The sequence below is a fragment of the Anneissia japonica genome, unplaced genomic scaffold (assembly GCF_011630105.1).
Source record: "Anneissia japonica isolate Jap-2015-1 unplaced genomic scaffold, ASM1163010v1 scaffold218054_len391659_cov197, whole genome shotgun sequence".
NCBI classification, from domain to species: domain Eukaryota; kingdom Metazoa; phylum Echinodermata; class Crinoidea; order Comatulida; family Comatulidae; genus Anneissia; species Anneissia japonica.
This window is the reverse complement of record NW_022743009.1, coordinates 65,476-88,282: the sequence shown is the minus strand read 5'-3', so window position 1 is coordinate 88,282 and position 22,807 is coordinate 65,476. Positions and strand designations below refer to the sequence as shown.

Here is a 22,807-nt window from a genome sequence, read left to right as displayed (position 1 = left end):
ATAATTATATATATATATATATATATATATATATATATATATATAGAACTGGAGGTCGCTGGAACAGAATATATAAATATATATATATATATATAGTGTGTAGTTATATATTATTCTAGTGTGTTCTGACAGAATATATTTCAAAAATGAAACAACTTCAATAATAGACTTTAGGAACACTATTTTATTTGTATAATTCTGCCACTACTGTGGCCTTCATCATTATAATATACACATCAAAGTGAGACAATTCAGAATTGTAATGAAATCGTTATAAAATTGTAACCGTAAAGGCAAACTCAGACAGCGTTTCATGACGCAGCCCGACGCGATCCATATTCAGGGACAGTCTGAAACCATCGTTTCAATATTCTACAAGACGGTCTCCAATGCAAACCATCACGTTTGCGTTTAACTCACACAGACCCGACGCGACAACAAATCGTGTCGGCCTGCATCGTACAACACAGTCTGAGTTGGATTACCAATGTGTAGTAAACAATTCCATACCTATAAATGGTACCAACTAACTATATGAAATACAAAGTTGTATATTGTACACATAGTAGGGAGTCACAAAGTATTTAAATTTGTATTTGATGTACTGTAGCTTGATTTAACGTCAAAATTGTTTGGCCTTAAACAACTGCTACATACGTTATTACGGTATCATTCTTTTGTAGTTTTTAAATGTCCGAATCCTCACTGCAGAACAACGCATGACACAGACTACAAATACTGTCCAGATTGTGGTACTCAAAGAAAAGGTGAGGAATGAATAAATATAAAATGTGAGTATACCACAATAAGTTATACTTATTGATTTTTTGCAAAAAGAAAACCACACCAAAAGAAAACACTCACAAAGTATGACTCTAATAACAAGGAAAGTAGTTTTCTTTTGAAGTGATTAGCATTGATATATTTAGAAAATTGTGGTCTTTTTTTTTTACAAGAATTTTTACTGGCCTATATCTAATGTATTCACGTTTTTATATGAACTAAAAGTGATTAAAAAATAACCCTTACATGTTCTGTATTTCTGATTTAATTTTTGTAAAAAACTATGGGTTTTTGTTTTATGTATTAGACATATGCTACATATAAAGATTAAATATTCAAAGTTTGGATCATAGAGAAAGTATTATTATTATCATTATTATTATTATTGTTATTATTATTATTATTATTATTATTGCATATCTCTTCCACTGTTTCCTGCCTTCTACAGTTCTCATCAGGAAACAAGGCTTAAATGTCTACAATTCTGTATTCATTGATTTTTTCATTATTTAGATCTTAAAAGTGCAACTTTCTCATTGTTTTTTGTCATTAGACCATTATTTTAGTATTTTTATTTGCAAATTCTTAATTGAAACTATAAGAAAATTTGATAGCAAAAATAGTAATCACTCAATCATATTAATCATTCATAATAACCTTCTTTTTTACTTTTGCAGACAACAACCCAGACTTAGCCAAAGTGCCTCCTGGACCGCCTCTAAACATAGTTGTAATTGGAAAGACAGGACAAGGGAAGAGTTCAACTGGAAACTCAATCCTATTCCAGGATGCTTTCAATGATTCGTGTTCATCATCATCTGTTACAAAAGCTTGTGAATGGAAAACTGTAACCATTGATAACCGTGAGTTGTTGGTAGTGGATACACCTGGATATTTAGACACCAGTTTTGAAAATCCACTGAATGTACAAGAGAGTTTGAAATTCACCAGTGACGAAGTAGCACGTGGGTTGACTGTATTAAATGATAGCATCCATGCAGTTCTACTGGTGATGAAGTTTGGCGAGCGATGCATTGCATACGACAGAGCTGTCATACTTGCGGCGGAAGAACTTTTTGGAGGAGCTCTAATGGATTATGGAATTATTTGCTTTTCACATAAAGATGAAATGGAAAGACAAGAAAAGAGAAACAAGACAAATAAAGAAGAACATTTGAAACAACTGAGGTCACAGAGTATTTTTCGAGACATATTGGACAAGTGTGGAAACAGAGTGGTATACTTTAATAACCTAGCAGCAAGTGAGGTGGAACAAAAAGCTCAATTAGTTACATTAATTAAATTAATTGATATAACACTGACCAAGAAAAACTTTGTTCCCTTTACTACAGGAAAGCTTGAAGAAGCCAGGGAAATAGTAAGGCAAAAAAGAGAGAAGGAAATGGCAGAAGCTGAAGAAAGGAAGTTGAAAGTTGAAGAGAAAAGAAAGGAAGTTGATGAAATAATGGAAAAACAAAAAATATTTGATGAGGAAAAGACAACTGAGGCCAAGACAAAACGGAAGATGAGTTTGATGAGAGCTGTGAAAGAAAGAAATGAGAGAATAAAAGAGGAAGGAAAAACAAGAAAATTCACGCTCAGACGAAAAAAGTCCAGCAAAGCTCCAAAGTTAAATGAGCTCCCCGAAGATGATAAACAGTTAGCCGAAGATAATAAGACAGATACAGTGGAAAATGGTACCACAGACATAGTAGAGAATGGTAGAACAGACAATGTGGAGAATGGCGAGACCAATGAGGAATATGGTGAAGAAGCATCAGAAAGTAAATTAAGAGAAGAAAATCAAAATACATCTGAGAAGGAAAATGCTGTATTAGTGGAGATGTCTAATCTGATTCAAGAAAGAATGATTAGTGTAGAGGAAAAGTTTACTCAGTGGTCTGAGAATGAACAGGAGAAAAAACAACCGAATGTTAAAGAAAATTCCAAAGACGAACAAATGTTTAAGTTAGATGGAGAATTAGAGGATATGGGATGTTTTTCATGCGACAGCAAAGTCATCTTAAAAAATTGGAATTTTATTCCAGTGAAAGATCTGCAGGTTGGCGATACAGTTCTCTCTGTTAAATCCGATGGTAAGCTAATATTTGACGAAGTATTCATTATTACCCACATGGTCAGCAGGAAAATTGAAGCTTTAAAGATCAGTACCGATAGAGGGCGATCTATTACTTTGACAGCCAATCACATGATGCTCATAAATGGAGGTTTGGGATTTGATTCGATGCTTCCTGCCAGAAACATCCAATCTGGTCATTTCATAATGGTTCTAAACTCAAATCAAGAACTACAAATTGAGATGGTGACTGCTGTAGAGTTGGTTATGGTTGATGGATGTGTTTGTCCAACTACAGCAAGCGGCAGAATTATTGTAGATTCAGTAGTAGTTTCTTGTTATCCTGATGATTTCCCGCCATTTCTTCAGCATTATACTCTGTACGCGCCTATGAAGGTGTTACATTGGATATTACCGAATGTTTTCAAGACGGGAAAACAGAAACATGGAATGCCAAAGTGGATCTGGTGGTTAAAAAAATGTGTTCATCCAACATGGAACCGAATCAAATCTTTCTACTGATATTCACCAACTATATTGAACTCATTTGTTTTTGATGTCAAAATCTGAAATATGATAATCATCACCTTTAAAAATGCCTCTTGTCTTGTGACAAGGTATTTTACCCTATTTTATGCCAAGATTGTCTGTCCTGGGCAGGAAAGTTTTGTGTTTCAATAATACTGTATTGATAATACCATCTTCAATACAACTTTTATAATTAAGCAGGTGATTGATATAATGAGATAATTGTAAGACCTCTCTTAAAATTTGACCATTTACCCGCCCATTGTATACAGAATTTAAATTCAATAATTGATATGGCAAATTTTACTTTTGATATTAAATAGTACATATTTAGCATTCATATGGTTGTTAAGGTTTATAAATATCCAGGGGTCAGATATATCTTCAGATAGTTGAATATTAATAATTATACATATACTGACTTTTATTAATGCAAATGCATTTCAGGGTAAAACCATGTTTATTTTAAACCGGGAATTGTATACTGAATGAATGCTGCACGATGTGAAAGATTCTTAGTGCACTAAGAAATTAAAGTCGCGTCGGCCATGTGAATTCAGCACAGGCCGATTTAATTCAAGATTTTACCTTCTGCGAACATGCTATGAAGGGTCCACTAGTGTTCATGGATGAAGAGACAAACGTAATCAAATGCCTTGCTCTAGGATATAAGAAATATGACTGGAATAACAGATATTTGATTAAATATGCAATTGATTGGTTTTACAATGCATTTACTGGGGTATAATCAGTCATTAAATTGATAAGACTACACTTTGAAGTTATCAGTTTTAAGAGAACATCCTTTGCATATTTAACATTACATTGCATGCTATTAGTGTACAGATAATTTTTTTACTATAAATTTTAACAAACAGTTTAAGGTTTCATTGCAGGCATTCAAATTGAATTGAGTGTTATTTCAATTAATTTCTTGAAGACAACTAAAATAAAAGGCAATACTTTCCAACATGCGTACAATTTTTATGTACTTATGAGTTGTATATGTATTTAAAATAAACTCTCTTAAAAATATGTTAGTGTGAGTCATAAAAGCTTACATACTCAATATTTTCATGTATGAATATTTTATGACTATTTTAGTATTGAAATTGACAATTCTTGGTAGCCAAAAGTGAGAAAGGGGAAATAAACCCGCTGCAAGTAAAAAAAAAAAGAAGCAACAAATTCACATTGTAACAGTAAATTAAAATTGCACTAAAGTTAACATCATTAGTCTTAAATATATTTTTTTTAAATCACCACACAAATGCCTTGGTAAAAGAAAATTGGTAAATAGTTATTATGCTTTAGTGTCAATGTGACAAATGGTGCCAGGAATGTGAGATATAGTATTTAATTTGGATTTGGATTTTAGATTCACCAAACATTCTTTTCACTGCTACTACTGTTCTAGTGACTATAATCTAGTTGAATAAATTCAATAACCACATGAAAAACCACCTAGATCCTAAAACCACAACACCTACTGTGAGACTGACTTTTAATTTTTAAAGTCCAGATGGGGGTCTATCACTTTTAGTGAACCGTGTGGAGTTGCCTTCTGAAAAAAAAAGGTAAAAAGCAAATCAGTTACTGTATATTGAGTAATCTGACTTGATATAATAATAATAACTTTCCCATCACTGGCACACAATCCACAGACTTACAGTATAACAAAAATTACAAACGCAAGACGAACAGCATTTAAAGGTAATACAAAAAAATATGCAGTTATACTTGAAATTCAGTAAATCTTAAACAAAACATTATACATGTTCTGTTTTGAAAATCATTAGCACAGATGTTGGCTTTAATCATTGTCATTGGTTTGATATGTCTTTGTGGGCTAGATAGAGCATAATATTCATTCTTTGAATACAAGATTTCAGAATACGAAAATACTGATAAAAAGCTGTAAAACAATGTCTAAATTTTAAGTGAAACTATAATTTAAAAGCTTTAATTATTAAATTGACAATTACATTGTTGATTAAAAATTATAATGGTTTCTACATGTTTAGAAAAAAAAGGACTGGAATTATGTAATGTTAAAGATTAAGAGTGGGCTACACTAAAAACTCAGAATCTAAAATGTAACTCTTAAAAAACCACGACATTAAAGCCCTGTCCAGACTATTAAATTCTATGTGACATCCCTAAATATGGTCATGATGACATCACATCATGACCATATATAGGTACAACATGACTATATATGGGTATAATGATGACATGATATCATGACCATATATAAGCACATGCCCAAATTTGTTGATGACATCATATCATGACTATATATAGGCACATCATGCCTAAATATGTTGATGATGACATCATATCATGACCATTATATAGGCACATCATGCCTAAATATGGTCACGATGACATCACATCATGACCATATATAGGCACATCATGACCATATATAGGCACATCATGACTACATATTGAAGAAAATTTGATGGTTTGAACAGAGCTTTAGACTTTGAAATTTACAAAATTGTATTGAAGCTGATTAGAATTTGAGATATAGAATATAATTGGGATAAAATTCAAGATTCAAGTAGAAAAAAAATCCAAGGATTTAAAAGACAGATACCTATAAAAATTTATGGTAGATATGGTTTAGTTAAACTTATATGTTATAAGATGACATGCACAAAGTAAAGACACAGATTGCTTAACATTGCATAACTATTGGGGTAAATAATCCTTACTTCTGTCAGTATTCCAGTCAAAACTAGAGTCATCGTCTGAGGATGCTCTATGCCAGGACCTGCCTCTGGCTGCCACATCACTTTCTCTGTATGCTGCCTGTGTTAAGAAAAAAACAAAAATAAAAACTTTCACCACAGTTGCATGAGGTTATTTAATTGTTCACAAATGTACTGCCTGCCAAAAATCTCGGGAGAACATCACAAATTTAATAAAAACTTTTAATAGCTCACATAAAAGTATCAATTAGTTATTAACTAACAAGAAACAGACCAAAAAATAATAATGGTTTTCAGTGATTTACAGACATTTTACTGTACAAATAATTTTAATTGATTACCAGCCAATTTAGGAGTCTATGCAAAAGAATACAGAAAAGGTATTATTTAACTGTCTGCAAATTGACGGGAATTTTTTTTATTATTAATATCTTTAATTTTAAGTTAATATAGAATTGAATTTTTCAATTTTTCAAACTCATGACAAATAGTACATGTAATACAGCACATAAAACTGTTAATGAAATGAAAAACATTATGAGCAATTTAGGTCTAGGATGACTATGATTATGATTAAACCACATGTAATTAAAATTTGCATAATCAGTTGTAGGTTCTTACTTCAGTTTCAGATCTCTGAGTCATTGATTCCCATCCCAGACTGGTGTGGGGTGTCTCGATTACATCAGATATCGGGCTTTCTCTCCCACTAGTCCTAAAAACACAGCATACATTTAATTTTTAAAACTTTTTTTATTATTGTATAAAATTGCAACAACAATCAGTTCTTTGCCACAACTTATGCAGCAATACCCTTTGTGGGAGAAGTTGGAGCAATGCAGATAAAGTGCCTTGCCAAAGAACAAAACACTGAAATATACTGTATTATGAATTTTAAAATATAAAACACAAGATTCTTCTTTTACTAGCTAGTGTAATACTTTAAACAAATTAAGTAACCTAGAAAATTAAACTACAAAAATATTTAAAAATTGAAGTCTTACTTGTTCTTAGTCTTAGGAGATTTTGAGGATAACCTGACTTCTGCTGGAAAAAAAAACACACAAAACAGCACTCAAAGAAAATTATAAACTTTGGATTTTGGTTTAAAAATTTTTTTAATATAAAATTGAATTATAAATAGTATTAATAAAAATAATAAAATTAATATGTTACAGGGCACTAGAAAATTTAAGACAAAGCACTTAAAATATTGTGTACAAAAACAGGTAGCAATTTCATACTAATTGAAACTAATATCATAACTTACTGAAACTAACATAATAATTAACTGAAACACAAGTTTCATTAGCTGATGATACTTAATTCAATTCAACTTAATTTAATCTTTATTGTCAAACACAGTAGAATATACGGTTTGAAATTCTGGTTGTTTGTTCACAGATTAAAATAAAAAATATTCTTATTGATACAACACATACTGTACATCACATCATGAAATTACTTGCTAATAATAATAATCTAATATTTTTAGTATTAATATCTATTTTATAATGGACTACATATTGCTCCCACTGAACTGAAATGTTCAGTATTGAATATTTCACAAACTGAGTTCACAGCAATCTGCTCATTAATTCCATATTGTGAACAGACACACTAGTAAAGAGATAATAGAAAAAATAAGTTAAGCTAGAGCAAAACGTCATTAGAAAAATGCTTACCATCTGATTCCCAAACAGGATAGCGCTTGAAAAGAAAATTAAATTTACTTATTATTATTTGTATTAATGTATGCTATGGTTTCTTATGTATCATTTTAAGTGAATTAAGATTCACTGATTAATATTTGTATTACTGTAGCCTATAGTTTATGTATTTCATTCAGTTGGAAATATTTAATTACTGTTCATAATAAATTGCATTATTGTGATTGACACAAATTTGCATTTTGACTTGTAGTATAAAAGTGAAAGTAAATTATTTTGCATATTGCAATGAACTGCATCTATGCACTACATATTGTTCCTCCAGACATTTGATCAAACATCTTAAACACAATAAAAAATAATGCCAATAATGACAACAATAATAATAATGAATCAAACATCTCCCAGAGCTTGTATAAATAAATATTGCAAGTATCATAAGATTCCAAATTAAAGAAAACAAAAACACATACCGGTCCTTCAACTTGAGACACACTTTCAAATTCATCATCAGTCATTTGACGTTGGAAACCACCAGATTGACTGTCAACATAATCACTCATGCTTTCCAGACTCTGATAAGGATTTGATCGTCCCCCATACTCACTGCCATTTTCTGCTCCAGCAAGCCTGTTAAGGCAGTAACAATTAGATTTAAGAAATCAAAGGCTTAGCTATCAACATTATCCAACATGTGATGTTTGATATTCATATCTAAAAAAATACTTAATGGCAACTTTTTTTGTAATATTCAACAAATTAAATGTTGATGTGGTAAATCTGATTTGTCTAAGACATAAAAATGTAATTTTTCGAACGGTTAATGAGATACAGATTTCTCAATATTTAAAAATTGGTGGAAAAAGGGGTGTAACCACCCTTATTCCACCTCCTCCTTCCAAAAGTTTTTAAATATTCAAAAAACTTTATCACAGTTTTTCGTCCAACAACTTTTTTGTATCCTTAGAAAAATCATTTCTGAAACATATCAATTTGTTTTCCTCCTGAGTCTGGCTTTATTTAACCAATTATTGGAAATAATCTGTAAGAAAATAAGTAATAGACGGCCTTACCTTGCACACCTGCTACAAATGCTGATCTTGACCTTTGCTTCTGGCTCAGACCGTTGACGCTAAATAAATCATTGATGCAAAGAAATCATTTAATTATATTTTATTCATACATCAACAAAAACAATACCCTCTTCAACTTTAAGGGAGTTAGTCTGAAGATATCCTGTCAATATTGAGTAAAATATTTGTGGATACTCAATAATGATAGAGCAAAGCAAGACAAAACAAATTCCTGATTCAACAATAAAGGATTTTTAATAAGATAATTCTGGCAGGTTTCTATGATTCTCAGTATTTAGAACCAAAACCAACTCAATCCAAACCAAACTGACCCAAAAGAATATTAACCAACTAAACCGACCCTTACAAAGGCCAACTTAATCTAAAAAAAAAGAAAAAAAAAATTGTACCAAAACTTAACCAAAATGTTTAAACAATTATTAATTTTTTTTTTTATTTCAGAGATGGTGCAATGATAATAATTATCTTCTTCTAAGTACTGCTAAAACTTGAAAAAAGGTCCCCTTTATGAAATTAAAATTAGTAATAAAAGTATTGAAACTTTTAATTTTTTTTTAAATTCCCACTTTTTTGTGGCTGCAGGTGCGCTAATTGGCCAAAATAAAATTTTATTTTTATTCGAAATCAACAATATTTGCAGCCGGCGGGTTCACTAAACAAGGTATAAAAAAAGTCTTGCATTAATGACAAACAAATTGTACTTGAAGAATGTAACTAATATGCTTGGAAAGATCATGAATGATGCCGGCCATCCATTCAATAGCATCTATGAGCAGCTTAGCTCAGTCAGATAATCTGGTGGTGGCCACTGTGTGTGTGTGTTGAACCATGGAGACCTCTAGATTCCCATCGCTGCCTCTCTTTGTGTTTCAGTTGGAGGGCTGAAATATAAGTTACAATAGTGCACAGTCTTTCGGATGAGACATTTAGGCTGTTGGTCCCGTGTGCACTTATGGCACATGTGCACGTTAAAGAACACAGTACAATCTTCAGAAAAGAGTATGTGATTGTCTCCCGGTGTACTGCCCATCACCACCAGAAGGACTCCACTGGAAATAAGTCTTCTTCTAGACTTTCATGGGCTATCCTTGGTGTTTGCACCAAATAAATCCAATCCAATGACACAACAAAATCCGAAAGACTAAGGCCACTCTGGTTAAGGCAATCTACTATATTTAGTTGATTTAGTAGAATACAGAATATTGTATATGCCACTATTGTTGTATACATGAGCCTATGCTGTTAAGAATGCAAGGCTTTTATCTACATTTTACCAATGCAGACCATGGCAAAACAATTTTTTGCATGATTTTCACGCCAAATTTACGGACTAAAAATGTGTTGCAGGTCTGTTCTCATCATTTGTATTGCCCTTCATAGTCTTTGTAAAAATCGGACAGCTTTTAGTGTGAAAGTCACGCAAACAATTGCTTTACCACGGCCCTGTCTGTATTGGTAAAATGTAGTTAAATGTCACATATTTCTTCAGGTCTACATTGTGCTGAATTGCAAATCGGTGTTGTCCATGACTACAGTAGCAGCCGTGAAGAGGTGCTTTACAAGTAGTAGCTTTATGTTCACATCATTCCACAATGACAGGGACTGAAAGAAACCATAGCATCAGGGTAACCCCCTACTCTTCGGAAAGATGCATGGGTTGTTTAAAGTGCATATGAGCCAGATGTGTACAACGGACCTCCCATTTTATAGGAAGTCCTCATCTGAGGAGACTGGGTTCTACCAACGAAACCCTGGGCAAGGAGTGGCTCGAAACAGCGTCCCTGCCTTACCACTCAGCCACTTGACTCGCCTACTTCCTACCTTCTATATTTGCCTAGACCTATTTTGGCCTAGCAGTAATCAATAATAATAATAATAATAATGACTTTATTTGAAAACAGAAAACTTGATCACAAATTAAATGTTTTTCACAAGGCCGTTTTAATTAAAGTAATATTAGCAAAATTTAAATTACAAAAATAATAACCAGACAAAAGAAAAGACTTAAAAAAATAAATCAAAAGTAAAACAAAAATTAAGAATTAAAAAGAAACCAAAAATATATATATTATCTTATGCAAGAAACTTTCAATTATTTGTTAATAGTTTTTTTAAAGTATGAACATTTGGGGCCATTCTCATATTGAGGTTTAGGTTATTCCAGACAATGGCTCCCTGATAAGAAAAATTTCTTTTCTTATATTCAGTACTTGCTTTGGGTACCTCAAGTAAATCCTTAGACCTGGTCATGTACAGTACTGTTTTGAATACCTACAACCATCCGCACGCATTTTACTCGTGCGTTCTTGAAATTTGTTAAAATTAAAATAAGTTGGCATTTTAGAATTCATTATTTCAAACATGGTTATAGTTTCATCTTGATACACTTTGGTATTTAGATTTACAATAAAGTTTATCTTAACTTATCTTATTTTTATTCTACTGTATATGGTGCGGAGCAGTACATACAGTCAGCGGAGACCATATAATATTAATAATAATGATATGCAAATGATTTGCTGATATCAGCTCAGCTTATTCCCAATTTTAACACCAGGCTCAGCAATACCCAATTGACTTAGCATTGACAACCCAAGTACCTACCCTGCTCAGCTTATGCCCAACTGACTTTGCATTGGCAACACCTTCACTTCTTAAAGCAGCTACATCTTCTGTAGGGATAATCATGTATAATTATAAGCTATCTGCTCAGAGGTGGTGCCAGCAGGGGTCAGGGGTTCTGACAAGGAGATCTGCATATTTTTGAGGCTTTCAAATTCAATAATGAAAAATAATTAAAAACATTACCTAGCATGTCGGCAGCTTCATCAAAGTCACCATCATCAGCATTCATTGAATCTTCACCTGCATCAATGTACCCATTTCTTGAAACTTGTTGCCTCGCTAATTGAGCTATCTCTTCTTTATGAGCAAAACTTCTTTTAGTTGATGAGATCATCCTTCCTTTGATTGGCCTTTATTAATATAAGAAGAATATATAATAGCATTTCACAAATCCAGTTTATCAATTATTTCAATCTATCTCATTTTTTCCAACATGGATAAATCTTTAAAAAAAATAATGAAACTGGCAAAAGACAATGATTACTTTAGACAACATAATACTTCTTGTACATCTGAATTACTGTGTTGTAATTTATAAGCTGTACTCTCTGCCAAAAAAATGTTAAACACAGGAAAAGCATTATTTAACAATCAGTTAATGAATGAGAAACATTTCATCTTTTGAAATTTGTAATTGCAACTTACTTCTTCAAATTTAAATTTCAAATATTTATTTTAAGGTTATTCTTCAATAAAAATTATAATTTTATATTATTGTAAACTTTTCATGGTTTTCGTTCATATAATTTGATGCAAAGCGAATAGAGGCACTGCGCAATATGTGCTATATATGAGTAAATTATTATCATTTATTATTTTATATAGAGTTGTTTGGGAAAAATGTCTTACAAACTCTCATCTTGTGATGATAAATGTCCATATTTCTTTTCAAGTTTGTCTGTTGTTAATTCTCCACTCAGAGGGTCATCATCAGAGGTGACCTTTCTACGGGTATATTCAGAGCTAGTGTACTTCAGGTCATCAGAATCATCAGTTACCCATTGAGCAGGACCAGAAACTCCTACAATATTAAAATATAAGAAATAGAGCACACTCCGCCCACACCATAAATCTCCCCTGTATAAATTTCCCAAGCATATTTTCGACCTTGGAAAAAAAAATTTTAAGATATTTAGCGCTTGGACGTTCCATTATAAGTGTCCCCACATCCACGCCCTACTCAAGAAATTCACCAAAATTGAATAAATTTTTTCCTTGGCCATGACAAACCTTTCCAGAAAGGTTAATTCATTTCAGTCCTTTAATTCATTTTAGATATCTCGGTGTGGACATAAATGGTCCTCATATCCACACCCTACTCCGAATCGTCACCAAAATATAATCATTTCTTCATTGGACCATGACAAACCATTCTAGAAAGTTTTACCCGAATCTGGATCATCACCAAAATTTAATTCACACACACAAACACAAACAAATGCCAATAAAATCATAACCTCCTTGACAGAGATAATAAATGTGCCAATGAATAACATGGTCAAAAGGTCATTGTTTTGAATCTTTAAGCTGTCTACGTATGTGGTGGGCATTCAGACTGAGCCCTAAGCTCCTGTTTCAAGGTGCTTAGTAGCAAAGTTGTAAATTATTACATATGTGACAATAATGAAATTAAATTGAATCCAGAATCCAAAGTTACCAGCTTGAGATTCAAACAAAGACCTCAGTGGTTTAGTCTTGACCTCAATATTGTGTTGTGAAAACAGCTGGCTACCTTTTGAGAAGGCAACAGATTTGCTTTTAGTCTTTTGAGATTCCTGGAAAAGTTCATCAAAATCTCCTGTACTCTTCCGCACTTTGCTATCCCATTCTGGCTTCTGAGTTTTCTTACCTTTAAGAAACATTGAAAAAGATAGGCTATGTGTTATTTTGACTCGGATGCTCTCTCAACCTAGCCTAGGCATAGGAATTGATCTGTAAACTAAATTATAAAAACCTTGAATATCTTTATAGATGTGCACTGTTGCAGCCCTCAAAATTAACGTCGGCATTCGGCAGTGCCGGCGTAAATGCCGGTGTCTAGGCACCCGTCGCCGGCGAGAAAATTGCCAACGTGCAGAAACGTACTGCTACTTTTCACGAATAAATTACACTAATTAAAAAAAACGGAACTTCTAAGTTAATCCCTTAGACACATATAGTTGTAATTCTGTTTGTATTCTCTGTTGATTTTAGTGAAAGTGAAAGACGATCCCCAACTCGCACGTTCTGCAGTGCGTCGCCAACATCTCCTGGAAAGAACAGCAAGTCGAGCGTGTTCGACGTCACCAAACTTTGCTATACTTTTGACTGTGGTGGCTTTTATTTTAAATATGCCCAGAGTATTTTAGTTTTAATTCGTTTTCACAAAAGTAACATGTAAACATATTTCAACATCCATGGTTAGTGCTTATTTTTTATCACTGCGGCTAGCCTAGGTCTACCTAGAACTTCACAGCACTCTGGGGATACGATGGTCCACGTAGGCCTAGGCGCGCGTAGGCTAATACTTAGTACTAGCCTAGGTTTAGGCCCAGTACTTGACAACTTTTTGAAAATGCCGGCGTAGGACCGGCGTCATATTTTTAACATCGGCGATTTTTTGCCGGTGTGCTTTATCCCTAATTTTGAGAGCTGCTGTTGTAGCATGACGTGGATGAGATTTGCACAGAACAAAAGTGGATGGTTGTCTACTTTGGCCCGGGGAAGCCTTTGCCCTGCAGTGGGCTGCCAATCTCTGAAATGATGACATTACGCGCTCTTCAAGGAGTGAACTCATTGAGGCCTATATTTAGGTGGGTACAGTGATCTACCAGATCTGCTTACAGTGTAATTATAAATTCTCATTTGTGAAGGCATAATTCAAAATCCATGAGCAAAAAAAAAATCAGTTTAACAATTGTAATAATTAATAACAAACTGAATGTAATATAATTTGAAATTGATATAGAGCAAATACAAAGTCTTCAAGCACTTAACTGAGAACAATTAATAACTTAATATAATCAGAATACAATAAATCGAATCAGCATTAAGGTGGTGTGCCTTTCATCAGACTTTTGATGGCCGGCAAATACATAATTCACATGAACACCATGCTGACGGCGGCGGTATGTGGTAGGAACCGAAAAGAGAAGGCGAGATTAAATTGTCCAAAAAAGATGTGTCTTCAGATGAATTTAAAACTGTTTAGTGATGATGGATTCAAGCATAAATGGGATAGGAATTCCATAGTATAGGTGTAGCAACAGAACAAGCTCTGCCAACGTATAAACACAATAACTGCAACAATACTTTAAAATATACAGTAGGCTCCCAGCGGAATCGTCTGTCTATGCCCTATACTGCCTTCCTGTATTATGTTTACTAATAAAGTATCCACATGGGATTTGGTTATCAGAAAATGTGTGGTGCTGTATTTTTTTTATGACTTTTGTACAGTAATAAGGTACTTAAGATGACACATGACCCATCATGCACCTCCACCGGATTTATCCTTTCAGCCATCTTTAACAGCCAGACGAAAACATAGCATCTTTGCCCATGAGGGGGCACAGAAAAAAAACTAAACCTAACCTAAATACTGGATTTAGTCGTGAATGATATCTCAGAGTGCTTTTGGTAAACTTCAAATGACACAAGTTGTATTCTGGCAAAAATACTTCATTCTATAGAGTAGGACATTAATAATAATTTTATGCAGGTTTTTTTTTTTTGTATTATGTAATTATGAAGTAATAAAGACAACAGAAGATGAAGCTGCTATTATAAGTATCCTTCTATGGAAAAGTTTTGAAAGTGTTGATGATGATGTAAACTCTAAATATACCCTTTATAATTTAGATAATTACGTATAAAAACAGAGCTTGAGAATGATGTCCTATGTTTAACCAACTGACCCCTCAACCAGCAGTGGCTTAAAAAATTTGCTGACAAGGAGTCCGACAAGTCCAACTGGGAAAATTACAAGGCCTTTCAACAACCACACCTCCAACACATGCTCACTTTTTTATACACCTAGCAATGTGGTTTTTGGTACAGGTTATTACTATTAAAGCCTTAAGACCCATCAACAAATTTAAGGAGAACCAATAAGGGACAGATAAACCAAGATAGTATTGAAGATCTGCTGTCCCTGGCATGTAATCGATCTACTTGGAATACTTTTTACAGAAAGGCTATGCTGTAAGGCAAAAGGGGTTTGATGAATAGGGGCCAACCGGTCATGGATATCAATTCAGAACATAAAGAGTAACTTATTACCTTCAATGGCATCTTCTTTAACTGACTTTTGTTTGGGTTTTTTCATGTTACTGGACCATGGCTTGTCATATCCTCTATCAGATTTCTTCAATGCAGAGTCTAAAATAATAATATTTATATTGCAAATTTTCAGATTGACATGTGTTCAATGAATTTTATATAGAATGATGAAATAAATAACATATTAAACACATTATTATTTTATAATTATGAAACAGCAGAAGCAACTAAGGCAACAATAACATTATTAAAGTTCGTATTAAAGTCATGTAAATAAAAATGGTTATAATTAGGCCAAAAAAAAAAATGTTTGTTTGCCCTCCTCCACCCACCCCTAACTCAATTTTTTTTTAATAGGGGCGGAAAAACAAAAGAGCTTAAAAAAAGTTTTCTTTTTAGCTTTTTTCTTTACAAATTTTAAAAAATGTGAATGAATTTATCTTTATTTTTTGCCAGATTCTATTCTATTCATATTTATTTATATAGCGCCTTTCTTTGCAGATACGAAGCGCTTCTGTCCCTGGTCATTGGATCCACATGCATAAGTTGCTGCTGTATTCAGCTGTATACAACTCAAGGTTTAACTAGTGACTTCACATACCAGTCGATGCCCACAATGTTTTTGCATCAGCACTATGACTCAATTGATCAACATTTCCTCCAACCGAACGTCTTCCAGCCGGTAGCGATGTCATTGGACGCATTCTAGTTGAGCTTGATGTTAAAGGATTTTCCTGACAAATAAAGTGTACAATTAATTATCAACATTTATAGTCAGAATCAAAAGTTCACCTAAATTAAAATCACATTTATTTTATCTACAGTACTTTGATGGAACAAATATTAAATCTCTTCTACTAATTATATTGTTTTACTGATTATTGTTTATTTAAAACCATTCACAATGAATTCTGTTTTGATATTTGAATTCTGTCTTTTGATAAATACATTCTAAGAACCATCTTTAAGTAATACCTGTATTATATAATAACAAAGACTTGTATCAGGATTTAAAGAAGTACTGTATCTGGTTATCAGCCTTTTAACAGATCTAATTATGTACATGGTGATACACATCGGCGCTAACTGGTGGCGGATACAGGAATTCAAAGTAGAGGTAGCCCAGGGAGGGACTTTAACAGATGGAGAGTCAAGACCACTTCAGCCCCACAATGGTTGATGCTGAGATAAGAAAAGGTATAACAATGGCACTCTAGATGTTTGGAAACAGTACTCTCAGACTAATAATTCCGTTTTTCTCCATCTTTTAAATAATTTTGACAAATTTAGGGCAGGCCGGGACCAACTAGGAACCACATTTAATCCACCACTACTGACTTCCATGGGACAGTTGATATTATATATATAAATCACCATCATCATACACAGCATAATAGATTCAAATGCACTGTTACGAGAGGTCCAATATATGCAAATGTTTGGTATTAAATTAGTAACTGTACACTCCAGTGATATTGTAGTAGACGAATTAGAGTATTGAGCACTGAGAGCTCCATTTGGAAGGTCAACATTAACATTAGGTGCATTTTGCATATTATAGAAACCTTGATTAATGATTTTTTTTAAATGTAGTTAAGTAAGTTAACTTGTCTCCATAAAATAATATATAAACGATACATCACATAAAGCATTAGAACAGCACTATCTAATGTCAATGAGCAGAAATTGATACCTGTTTTTGCTGTCTTTGTTGATCCATTCTGTTCAGGACTTTGATAAGATAAGGAATTGGCTCAGATGGAAGTTCTTTTATCAATCTTGACATCAAGTCCTGGTTGTAATGTAAACAAAAACAAGAAACATAATTTAATATTGTATTGTCCACAAGTAACTGTTAGTAAGTGGCCTGCATTCACATACGTGGCATAAGTCTTGCATAGCTTACACTAAATCTAATCCACTGTTTAACAAATGTGTTCATACATGTCAGAAAGTAACACTCTAGCATAATAAGCAGAAAATGCATCTGCATTACCTTCTGCAATGCTGATAATGAGAACAAGTATTCTGGGAAATATCACCAGTGCATACTGTAGTCATAGGCATAGCAGGTGGGACCATAGCAGGTGGGACAAATGTTTTTGGTTTGGACATGGAGTGCCTAAAAATAAAGAGGCCATGAGGAAATTTTAAAGGAATTCACACATATTTATGAGAATGATTTGCTAGTAGTAGAGCACATTCCATACCGACACTCTTTGCAGAATTCTTCGCGATATATTGAAGATGAATAAATTGATTTTTGTTGATGAAGTTTAGGTAGGTAGACATTAATTAATAGATTAAAATGTATTTTTAAACATTATTAATTATTTCAGCATTGCCATCTATTTGCAGTTCATGTATAAGTCAATTGACTTGAATCTCACAAGCATATGCCTTTGTAGTCCTTGCTTAAGTAGGAGATTTGTTAAGACCGCTTGGCTAGCAACAACATATTCATCTCAATGTAAAACCCCAGCTCTCATTGACCTATTTACACACGAGACATAAAAAATCAGAGGCAATATATTAAATTAGTGATTGATCGGGGATAGGAAAATTTACTTGTAAATGAAAGTGAAAGACGGGGGGCATCAGATTGAAAGTACTTAAAAATCTCTTTTGTAGGCATCATTTGTTAAAGCTGGCAACAAGGTGAATCCTGATTACCAGCTCTTGGCTGGCATTTTCAGCTTAAATACTGTCACCAAGTCATTTTGTTGCAATTTATTTATGAAATATTTAAACTATTGGACAAACTTAAATTGCTGAATTGTAGAATATGATGTTTCTTTTGACTACTATCACCAATGCGTCAGAAGTCAGTTTGTATGACCTCTAATAATAATAATAATAATAATAATAATAATAATAATAATAATATACTTTATTTTTACAGGGATACACTTGATTCACCCAAGGGTGTTTTTCATCGAGGCTGTGCAAGGCCAGCAATGTAACAAGATATAAGGAAAACTAGATTTGAACTCGTCACTGAGGACGAGTTAGGTGATCCGCCGCACTTTGACCCTCATTAAGATCATGCGGTGCTGATTGAAAAGTGTCATAATAATTATGCTAAAATATGCTGTAATTATTTTTTTTTAAAAAGAATAATTTTGAGCATTTTAAAAGATTTCCGCATGTGTACACGTACGTCTTGACGCCCGTGAGTACGGTAATAGCACAAAGAGTGACTCCTGATATGAATAATGTGTCAGGAACACAAAGTATGTAACAAAACGTGATTTCTAGCTTTAATATGTGCTGTTTGCGTGGAAATGAACGTACGGCGGGTAAATTATGGAAAGTTTTGAAATACTGAAAATGACCCGAAACATTCTTTTAACTATCTGAATAGTAATATGAAGAATTTTCAAATTTTAACAGACACGCACGTCACGATGTGTGCGTGTACAGTAATAGCACACGAAATTAAGCATTCTCAAGTGTATTTAGAACCGCCTGTTAGTTGGTAATGCCACACGAACTTTCCCTTCACATAACCTATATATATTAGTCTGATAGCGTCAAAATACAGTCTGCCGCCCTCCCTCTGTTCTATTGTTTTACATCTTTTAAGTATGAGAGATAAAAGGGTTCTAAAAATACATTCTTTTTGACCATGTTGACGTGATCAAAATGAAAAATAAAGGGACACGTCTTCAAGAGAATTGATTTAGCTATAACATACTCACAGGTAGGAGACAATCAATCAAGAATAAGCGAGATACGTTCAAACGAGTATAAACATAATGGCATCATAAATAAAAATTCAGTTTTTTAATTCAAATGGCAATATGATGACGTCACAATGTCCGATCAGCCATTATGAAGTAAAAAATCATATCTACAACTCATGTGCTTTCAGGTTATGTAATAAAAATTGGGGGTCACCTTTCATCCTAAGGAGCTATAACTGATTAAAAATATTCATGGTTTTATGCATATATAGATTTTGACGCACGCGTACGTGCACGCTAAAAAGCGCGAATGGAAAATTAAGGTACATAACATTCAACCTTGACCTGAAGCTTATTCTCACCTAATATGATTTAGAAATGACGAATGGTTAAGATTATATGGGGTCATCAACGTTTTGAACAAAGAGAAATGAGGGGGTCAGAAAAAAACAATTTTTTGGACCATGATGACGTCATCAAAATGTAAAAAGAAATCAAATATGTGAAAGAGAACTGTCTCAGCTATAACATACTGAAAATTGGAAGACGATCGACCAAGGATAAGCGAGATACGCTCAAATGCGTCACAATGTCCGATCAGCCATTATGATCTATAAAATCATATTTACAACTTATGTGCTTTCAGAATATGCAATAAAAATTGGGGGTCACCTTTCAACCTAAGGAGCTATAACTGATTAAATATAGGTCTGATTTTAGCATAATTTCACTGTATAGAGCACAAATACGCGCAAAGATACCTATGTTGGATGCGCACGTACGGTATTGCTATTGGCCAAAAGATGCCTGAAAAGCATGGAAGTTTGTGAAAACAATGTCAGGAACCCAAACTATGTGAAAAAACATAGTGTCTAGCTTCTGTACGAGCTGTGCGCGTAAAAATGCGACGATTTTTCGATACTCGTGGCATTTTTTGAGATATCGTGCGAACAAAAAAGGGGAGAAAGAAAGAAGAATAAGAAAAAAAAGATCCTGACAATAACAAGAGGTGATCCGCTAGTGTAGCGGATCACCAATAAAAATGTAAAAGCTAAAAATGATAACCACATTTAAACAAAGTGAATTTCTGATTTAACACCGAGAGCCGCACCCAAACTTTGTTCTTTACAGTGCGCTTCCAAAAAACTCTAAGCACTGCTTTTACACCACTTTATTCCCAGTTTTAATATTACTTTTTCCATATGATCGGTTTCGGGCCGTAAAAAGCAAGGTGTTTTCTAGCCAATGTTGTTTGGCGGGCCGCACACATAGGGTTTTAAATTCACATTCGCGGGCCACAAAAAAGTCGCTGTCGGGCCGCACTTTGCCCACCTGTGTTGTAACTGGACCATTTTGAAAAGCACATTAGGCCGACCAGCCCTCCTTAAACTAACGTTAGAATACCGCACTTTCGGCAGTAAAGAACAATTAAAACCTCATAAAAAAGGCAACTAATCCATTTACCCATAAGGACACCAGTGTTAAACACTCACTACTTATCCTTGATAATGTGTTAATCCAATTAATATAATGAGATAACGTAACGTTAGTTTATCGAGGGCGGGTTGAGCTAATGAGTACTACTGTACGTTACAGAAAATGCAATCCAGTAAAAAGAAAGAAAGAATAAACCAAGAGCTTTCTGTAAATATACTGTACAACATGTCATACTTCATAAGATATTAACCATACTCATTCAGTCTATGTACAGTATATAGCATAAATGGAGGTTGTGAGGTGGGGAGGGAAAGGATATTTGGCTGGGGGAAGGGGTTCACATTCAAATAAAATGTTAAAAGTTTACGGGACATCGTCATGCCAAAGAGAACATTCTTTGAAAATTCATTTTGAAAATTCATTTAAATCTGTAAAGGAAAATAGAAGTTTATACGATCATTTTAATATTCAAGACAAATTGTGATAATCTATGTACAAATGGTCACAAGTTTGTGATAGCTGAACAAATTCTTATTCCAAAATTAAGAACTAAAAAAATTCATAGAAAATCAAGTTATTGTTGGAAATCATTATATTAATTAAACAAGCATTTTTGTAAATCAGACTTTTTTCTTGATTTTTTAGTAAGATACCTGTATCTTCATTTTGTCATGGAGAGTTTGATTTTTTTTTTTTTTTCACTCATGCTGAGGTTAGCATGGTTGTGCACGGATTAGCCAAAGATGGATGGATACGAGGGTGACGAGTACGCCAAAATTCTCAGTACGGGTCCGCCAAAATTTTGTTTGGTACGGGTTGGCATGAGATGAGTACAGACAGGTTGACTTGTTTGTATTCCTAAATACTGGAGTAGTAGTAGCAGGGAGTTGTTATTAGATAACAACTCCCTGGTAGTAGTACTACTAGGCCTAGGCCTAGTAGGCTTTAAGGGCTTTCTTAGGCTGGTCTACACATTATACTTTACCTCAAACAATCCACCAATCCTATGTTTTTCTAAAAATGCTTGTACTTTATATTGGGATGCCGCCATTCTGCTGTTGGTTCTACCCTTGTGTATGCTTTTCTAGTTTTGTTTTTACTCCCGTATACCCAGCCAGAGGATCGGAGTCTTCCCCTGAGAACCGCGTCCGCCACTAGGCGACGTGATAGACTTCAAATCCATACGTACCACCTTTGGCCTCTCAAAATGTCGGATGAGCAGTGCGAAAAAAAGCTGCTGTTTTCTATCGGCACTGCCGCAGTGCCAAAAAGCTGCTTTAAGATAATATTCGTAAGTTCGTGTGAAAAGTATTTAAATAATTGCAGTTTATTTATACGGCATTTGACGGATATTTGTCACCTCGTATGAACCATCCTGAGCTATGCTTACAAAAATACGCATTAATCTCGCGATAGTATTAGCATTTGCTTTTGTTTTCATTTCATTTATTTATTCGACCAATACACATTTACAAAAGGTACAGTACAACAAAAATTATGGTCACAAAATAAAAATTTTAAAAAAATAACAAAATAAAAAATTAAAATTAAAATTAAATTATTACATCCAGCGTTAGTTAGGCTTGTTTAATGCTTAAATAATTGAAAACATAAATTATTTGGTTTAAATTATCATAGAATTTACAATGAAACTTATATTTTATAAGAAGATTTTACATTGACGACGTAAGTTGATTTAATATGCTGAATCATTATTAATGGTATATACCTATAATATATTTCTATAAATTAATCAAAATGTCTGATTAATCACACTATCGTAAATGAAGTATGAAGTATTATTAATTCTTTATTAAAGCATTATTCAGCCGCCTTCATTATTATTATTAATATTATTATTATTATTATTATTATTATTATTATTATTTTTATTAATATTATTATTATCATTATTATTATTATTATTATT

General features: G+C 33.3%; 3 protein-coding genes across 8 annotated transcripts in view; 2 read left to right on the top strand and 1 right to left on the bottom strand.

Moving 5' to 3' along the window:
• Positions 1 to 4,531, top strand: part of LOC117119324 — a 6,966-nt gene extending 2,435 nt beyond the window's left edge. Inside the window, exons 3-4 of one of the 3 annotated variants that reach the window (XM_033264108.1) lie at positions 684 to 767; positions 1,461 to 4,531. In XM_033264108.1, the coding sequence (XP_033119999.1) occupies positions 684 to 767; positions 1,461 to 3,382 (2,006 nt within the window). In that variant the 3' untranslated portion in view covers positions 3,383 to 4,531. Of the gene's footprint in view, positions 1 to 110 lie in introns of those variants that run through there. The other 2 variants (XR_004447167.1, XR_004447166.1) reach the window with 2 other exon arrangements.
• Positions 4,106 to 22,251, bottom strand: LOC117119326 (uncharacterized protein C8orf34 homolog). Of its 4 annotated transcripts, none has more exons than XM_033264113.1 (15): positions 21,863 to 22,251; positions 17,448 to 17,546; positions 16,356 to 16,488; positions 15,755 to 15,853; positions 13,227 to 13,343; positions 12,344 to 12,515; positions 11,678 to 11,844; positions 11,474 to 11,541; positions 8,849 to 8,907; positions 8,249 to 8,405; positions 7,791 to 7,815; positions 7,110 to 7,152; positions 6,727 to 6,820; positions 6,109 to 6,205; positions 4,106 to 4,952 (listed from the first exon to the last, which is right to left on the bottom strand). In XM_033264113.1, the coding sequence occupies exons 1-15, from the start codon at positions 21,926 to 21,928 to the stop codon at positions 4,900 to 4,902; spliced, it is 1,449 nt and encodes a 482-aa protein (XP_033120004.1). In that variant the 5' UTR covers positions 21,929 to 22,251; the 3' UTR covers positions 4,106 to 4,899. The 4 variants fall into 4 exon arrangements, with proteins under 4 accessions (XP_033120004.1, XP_033120002.1, XP_033120005.1 ...); XM_033264111.1 differs by having other exon boundaries at positions 6,727 to 6,823; positions 7,107 to 7,152; positions 21,863 to 22,250; XM_033264114.1 differs by having other exon boundaries at positions 7,110 to 7,149; positions 21,863 to 22,250.
• Positions 21,600 to 22,807, top strand: part of LOC117119325 (transmembrane 9 superfamily member 1-like) — a 45,658-nt gene continuing 44,450 nt past the window's right edge. The window contains exon 1 of the mRNA XM_033264109.1: positions 21,600 to 21,686. Coding sequence (XP_033120000.1) covers positions 21,621 to 21,686 — 66 coding nt within the window. The 5' untranslated portion in view covers positions 21,600 to 21,620. The remainder of the gene's footprint in view (positions 21,687 to 22,807) is intronic.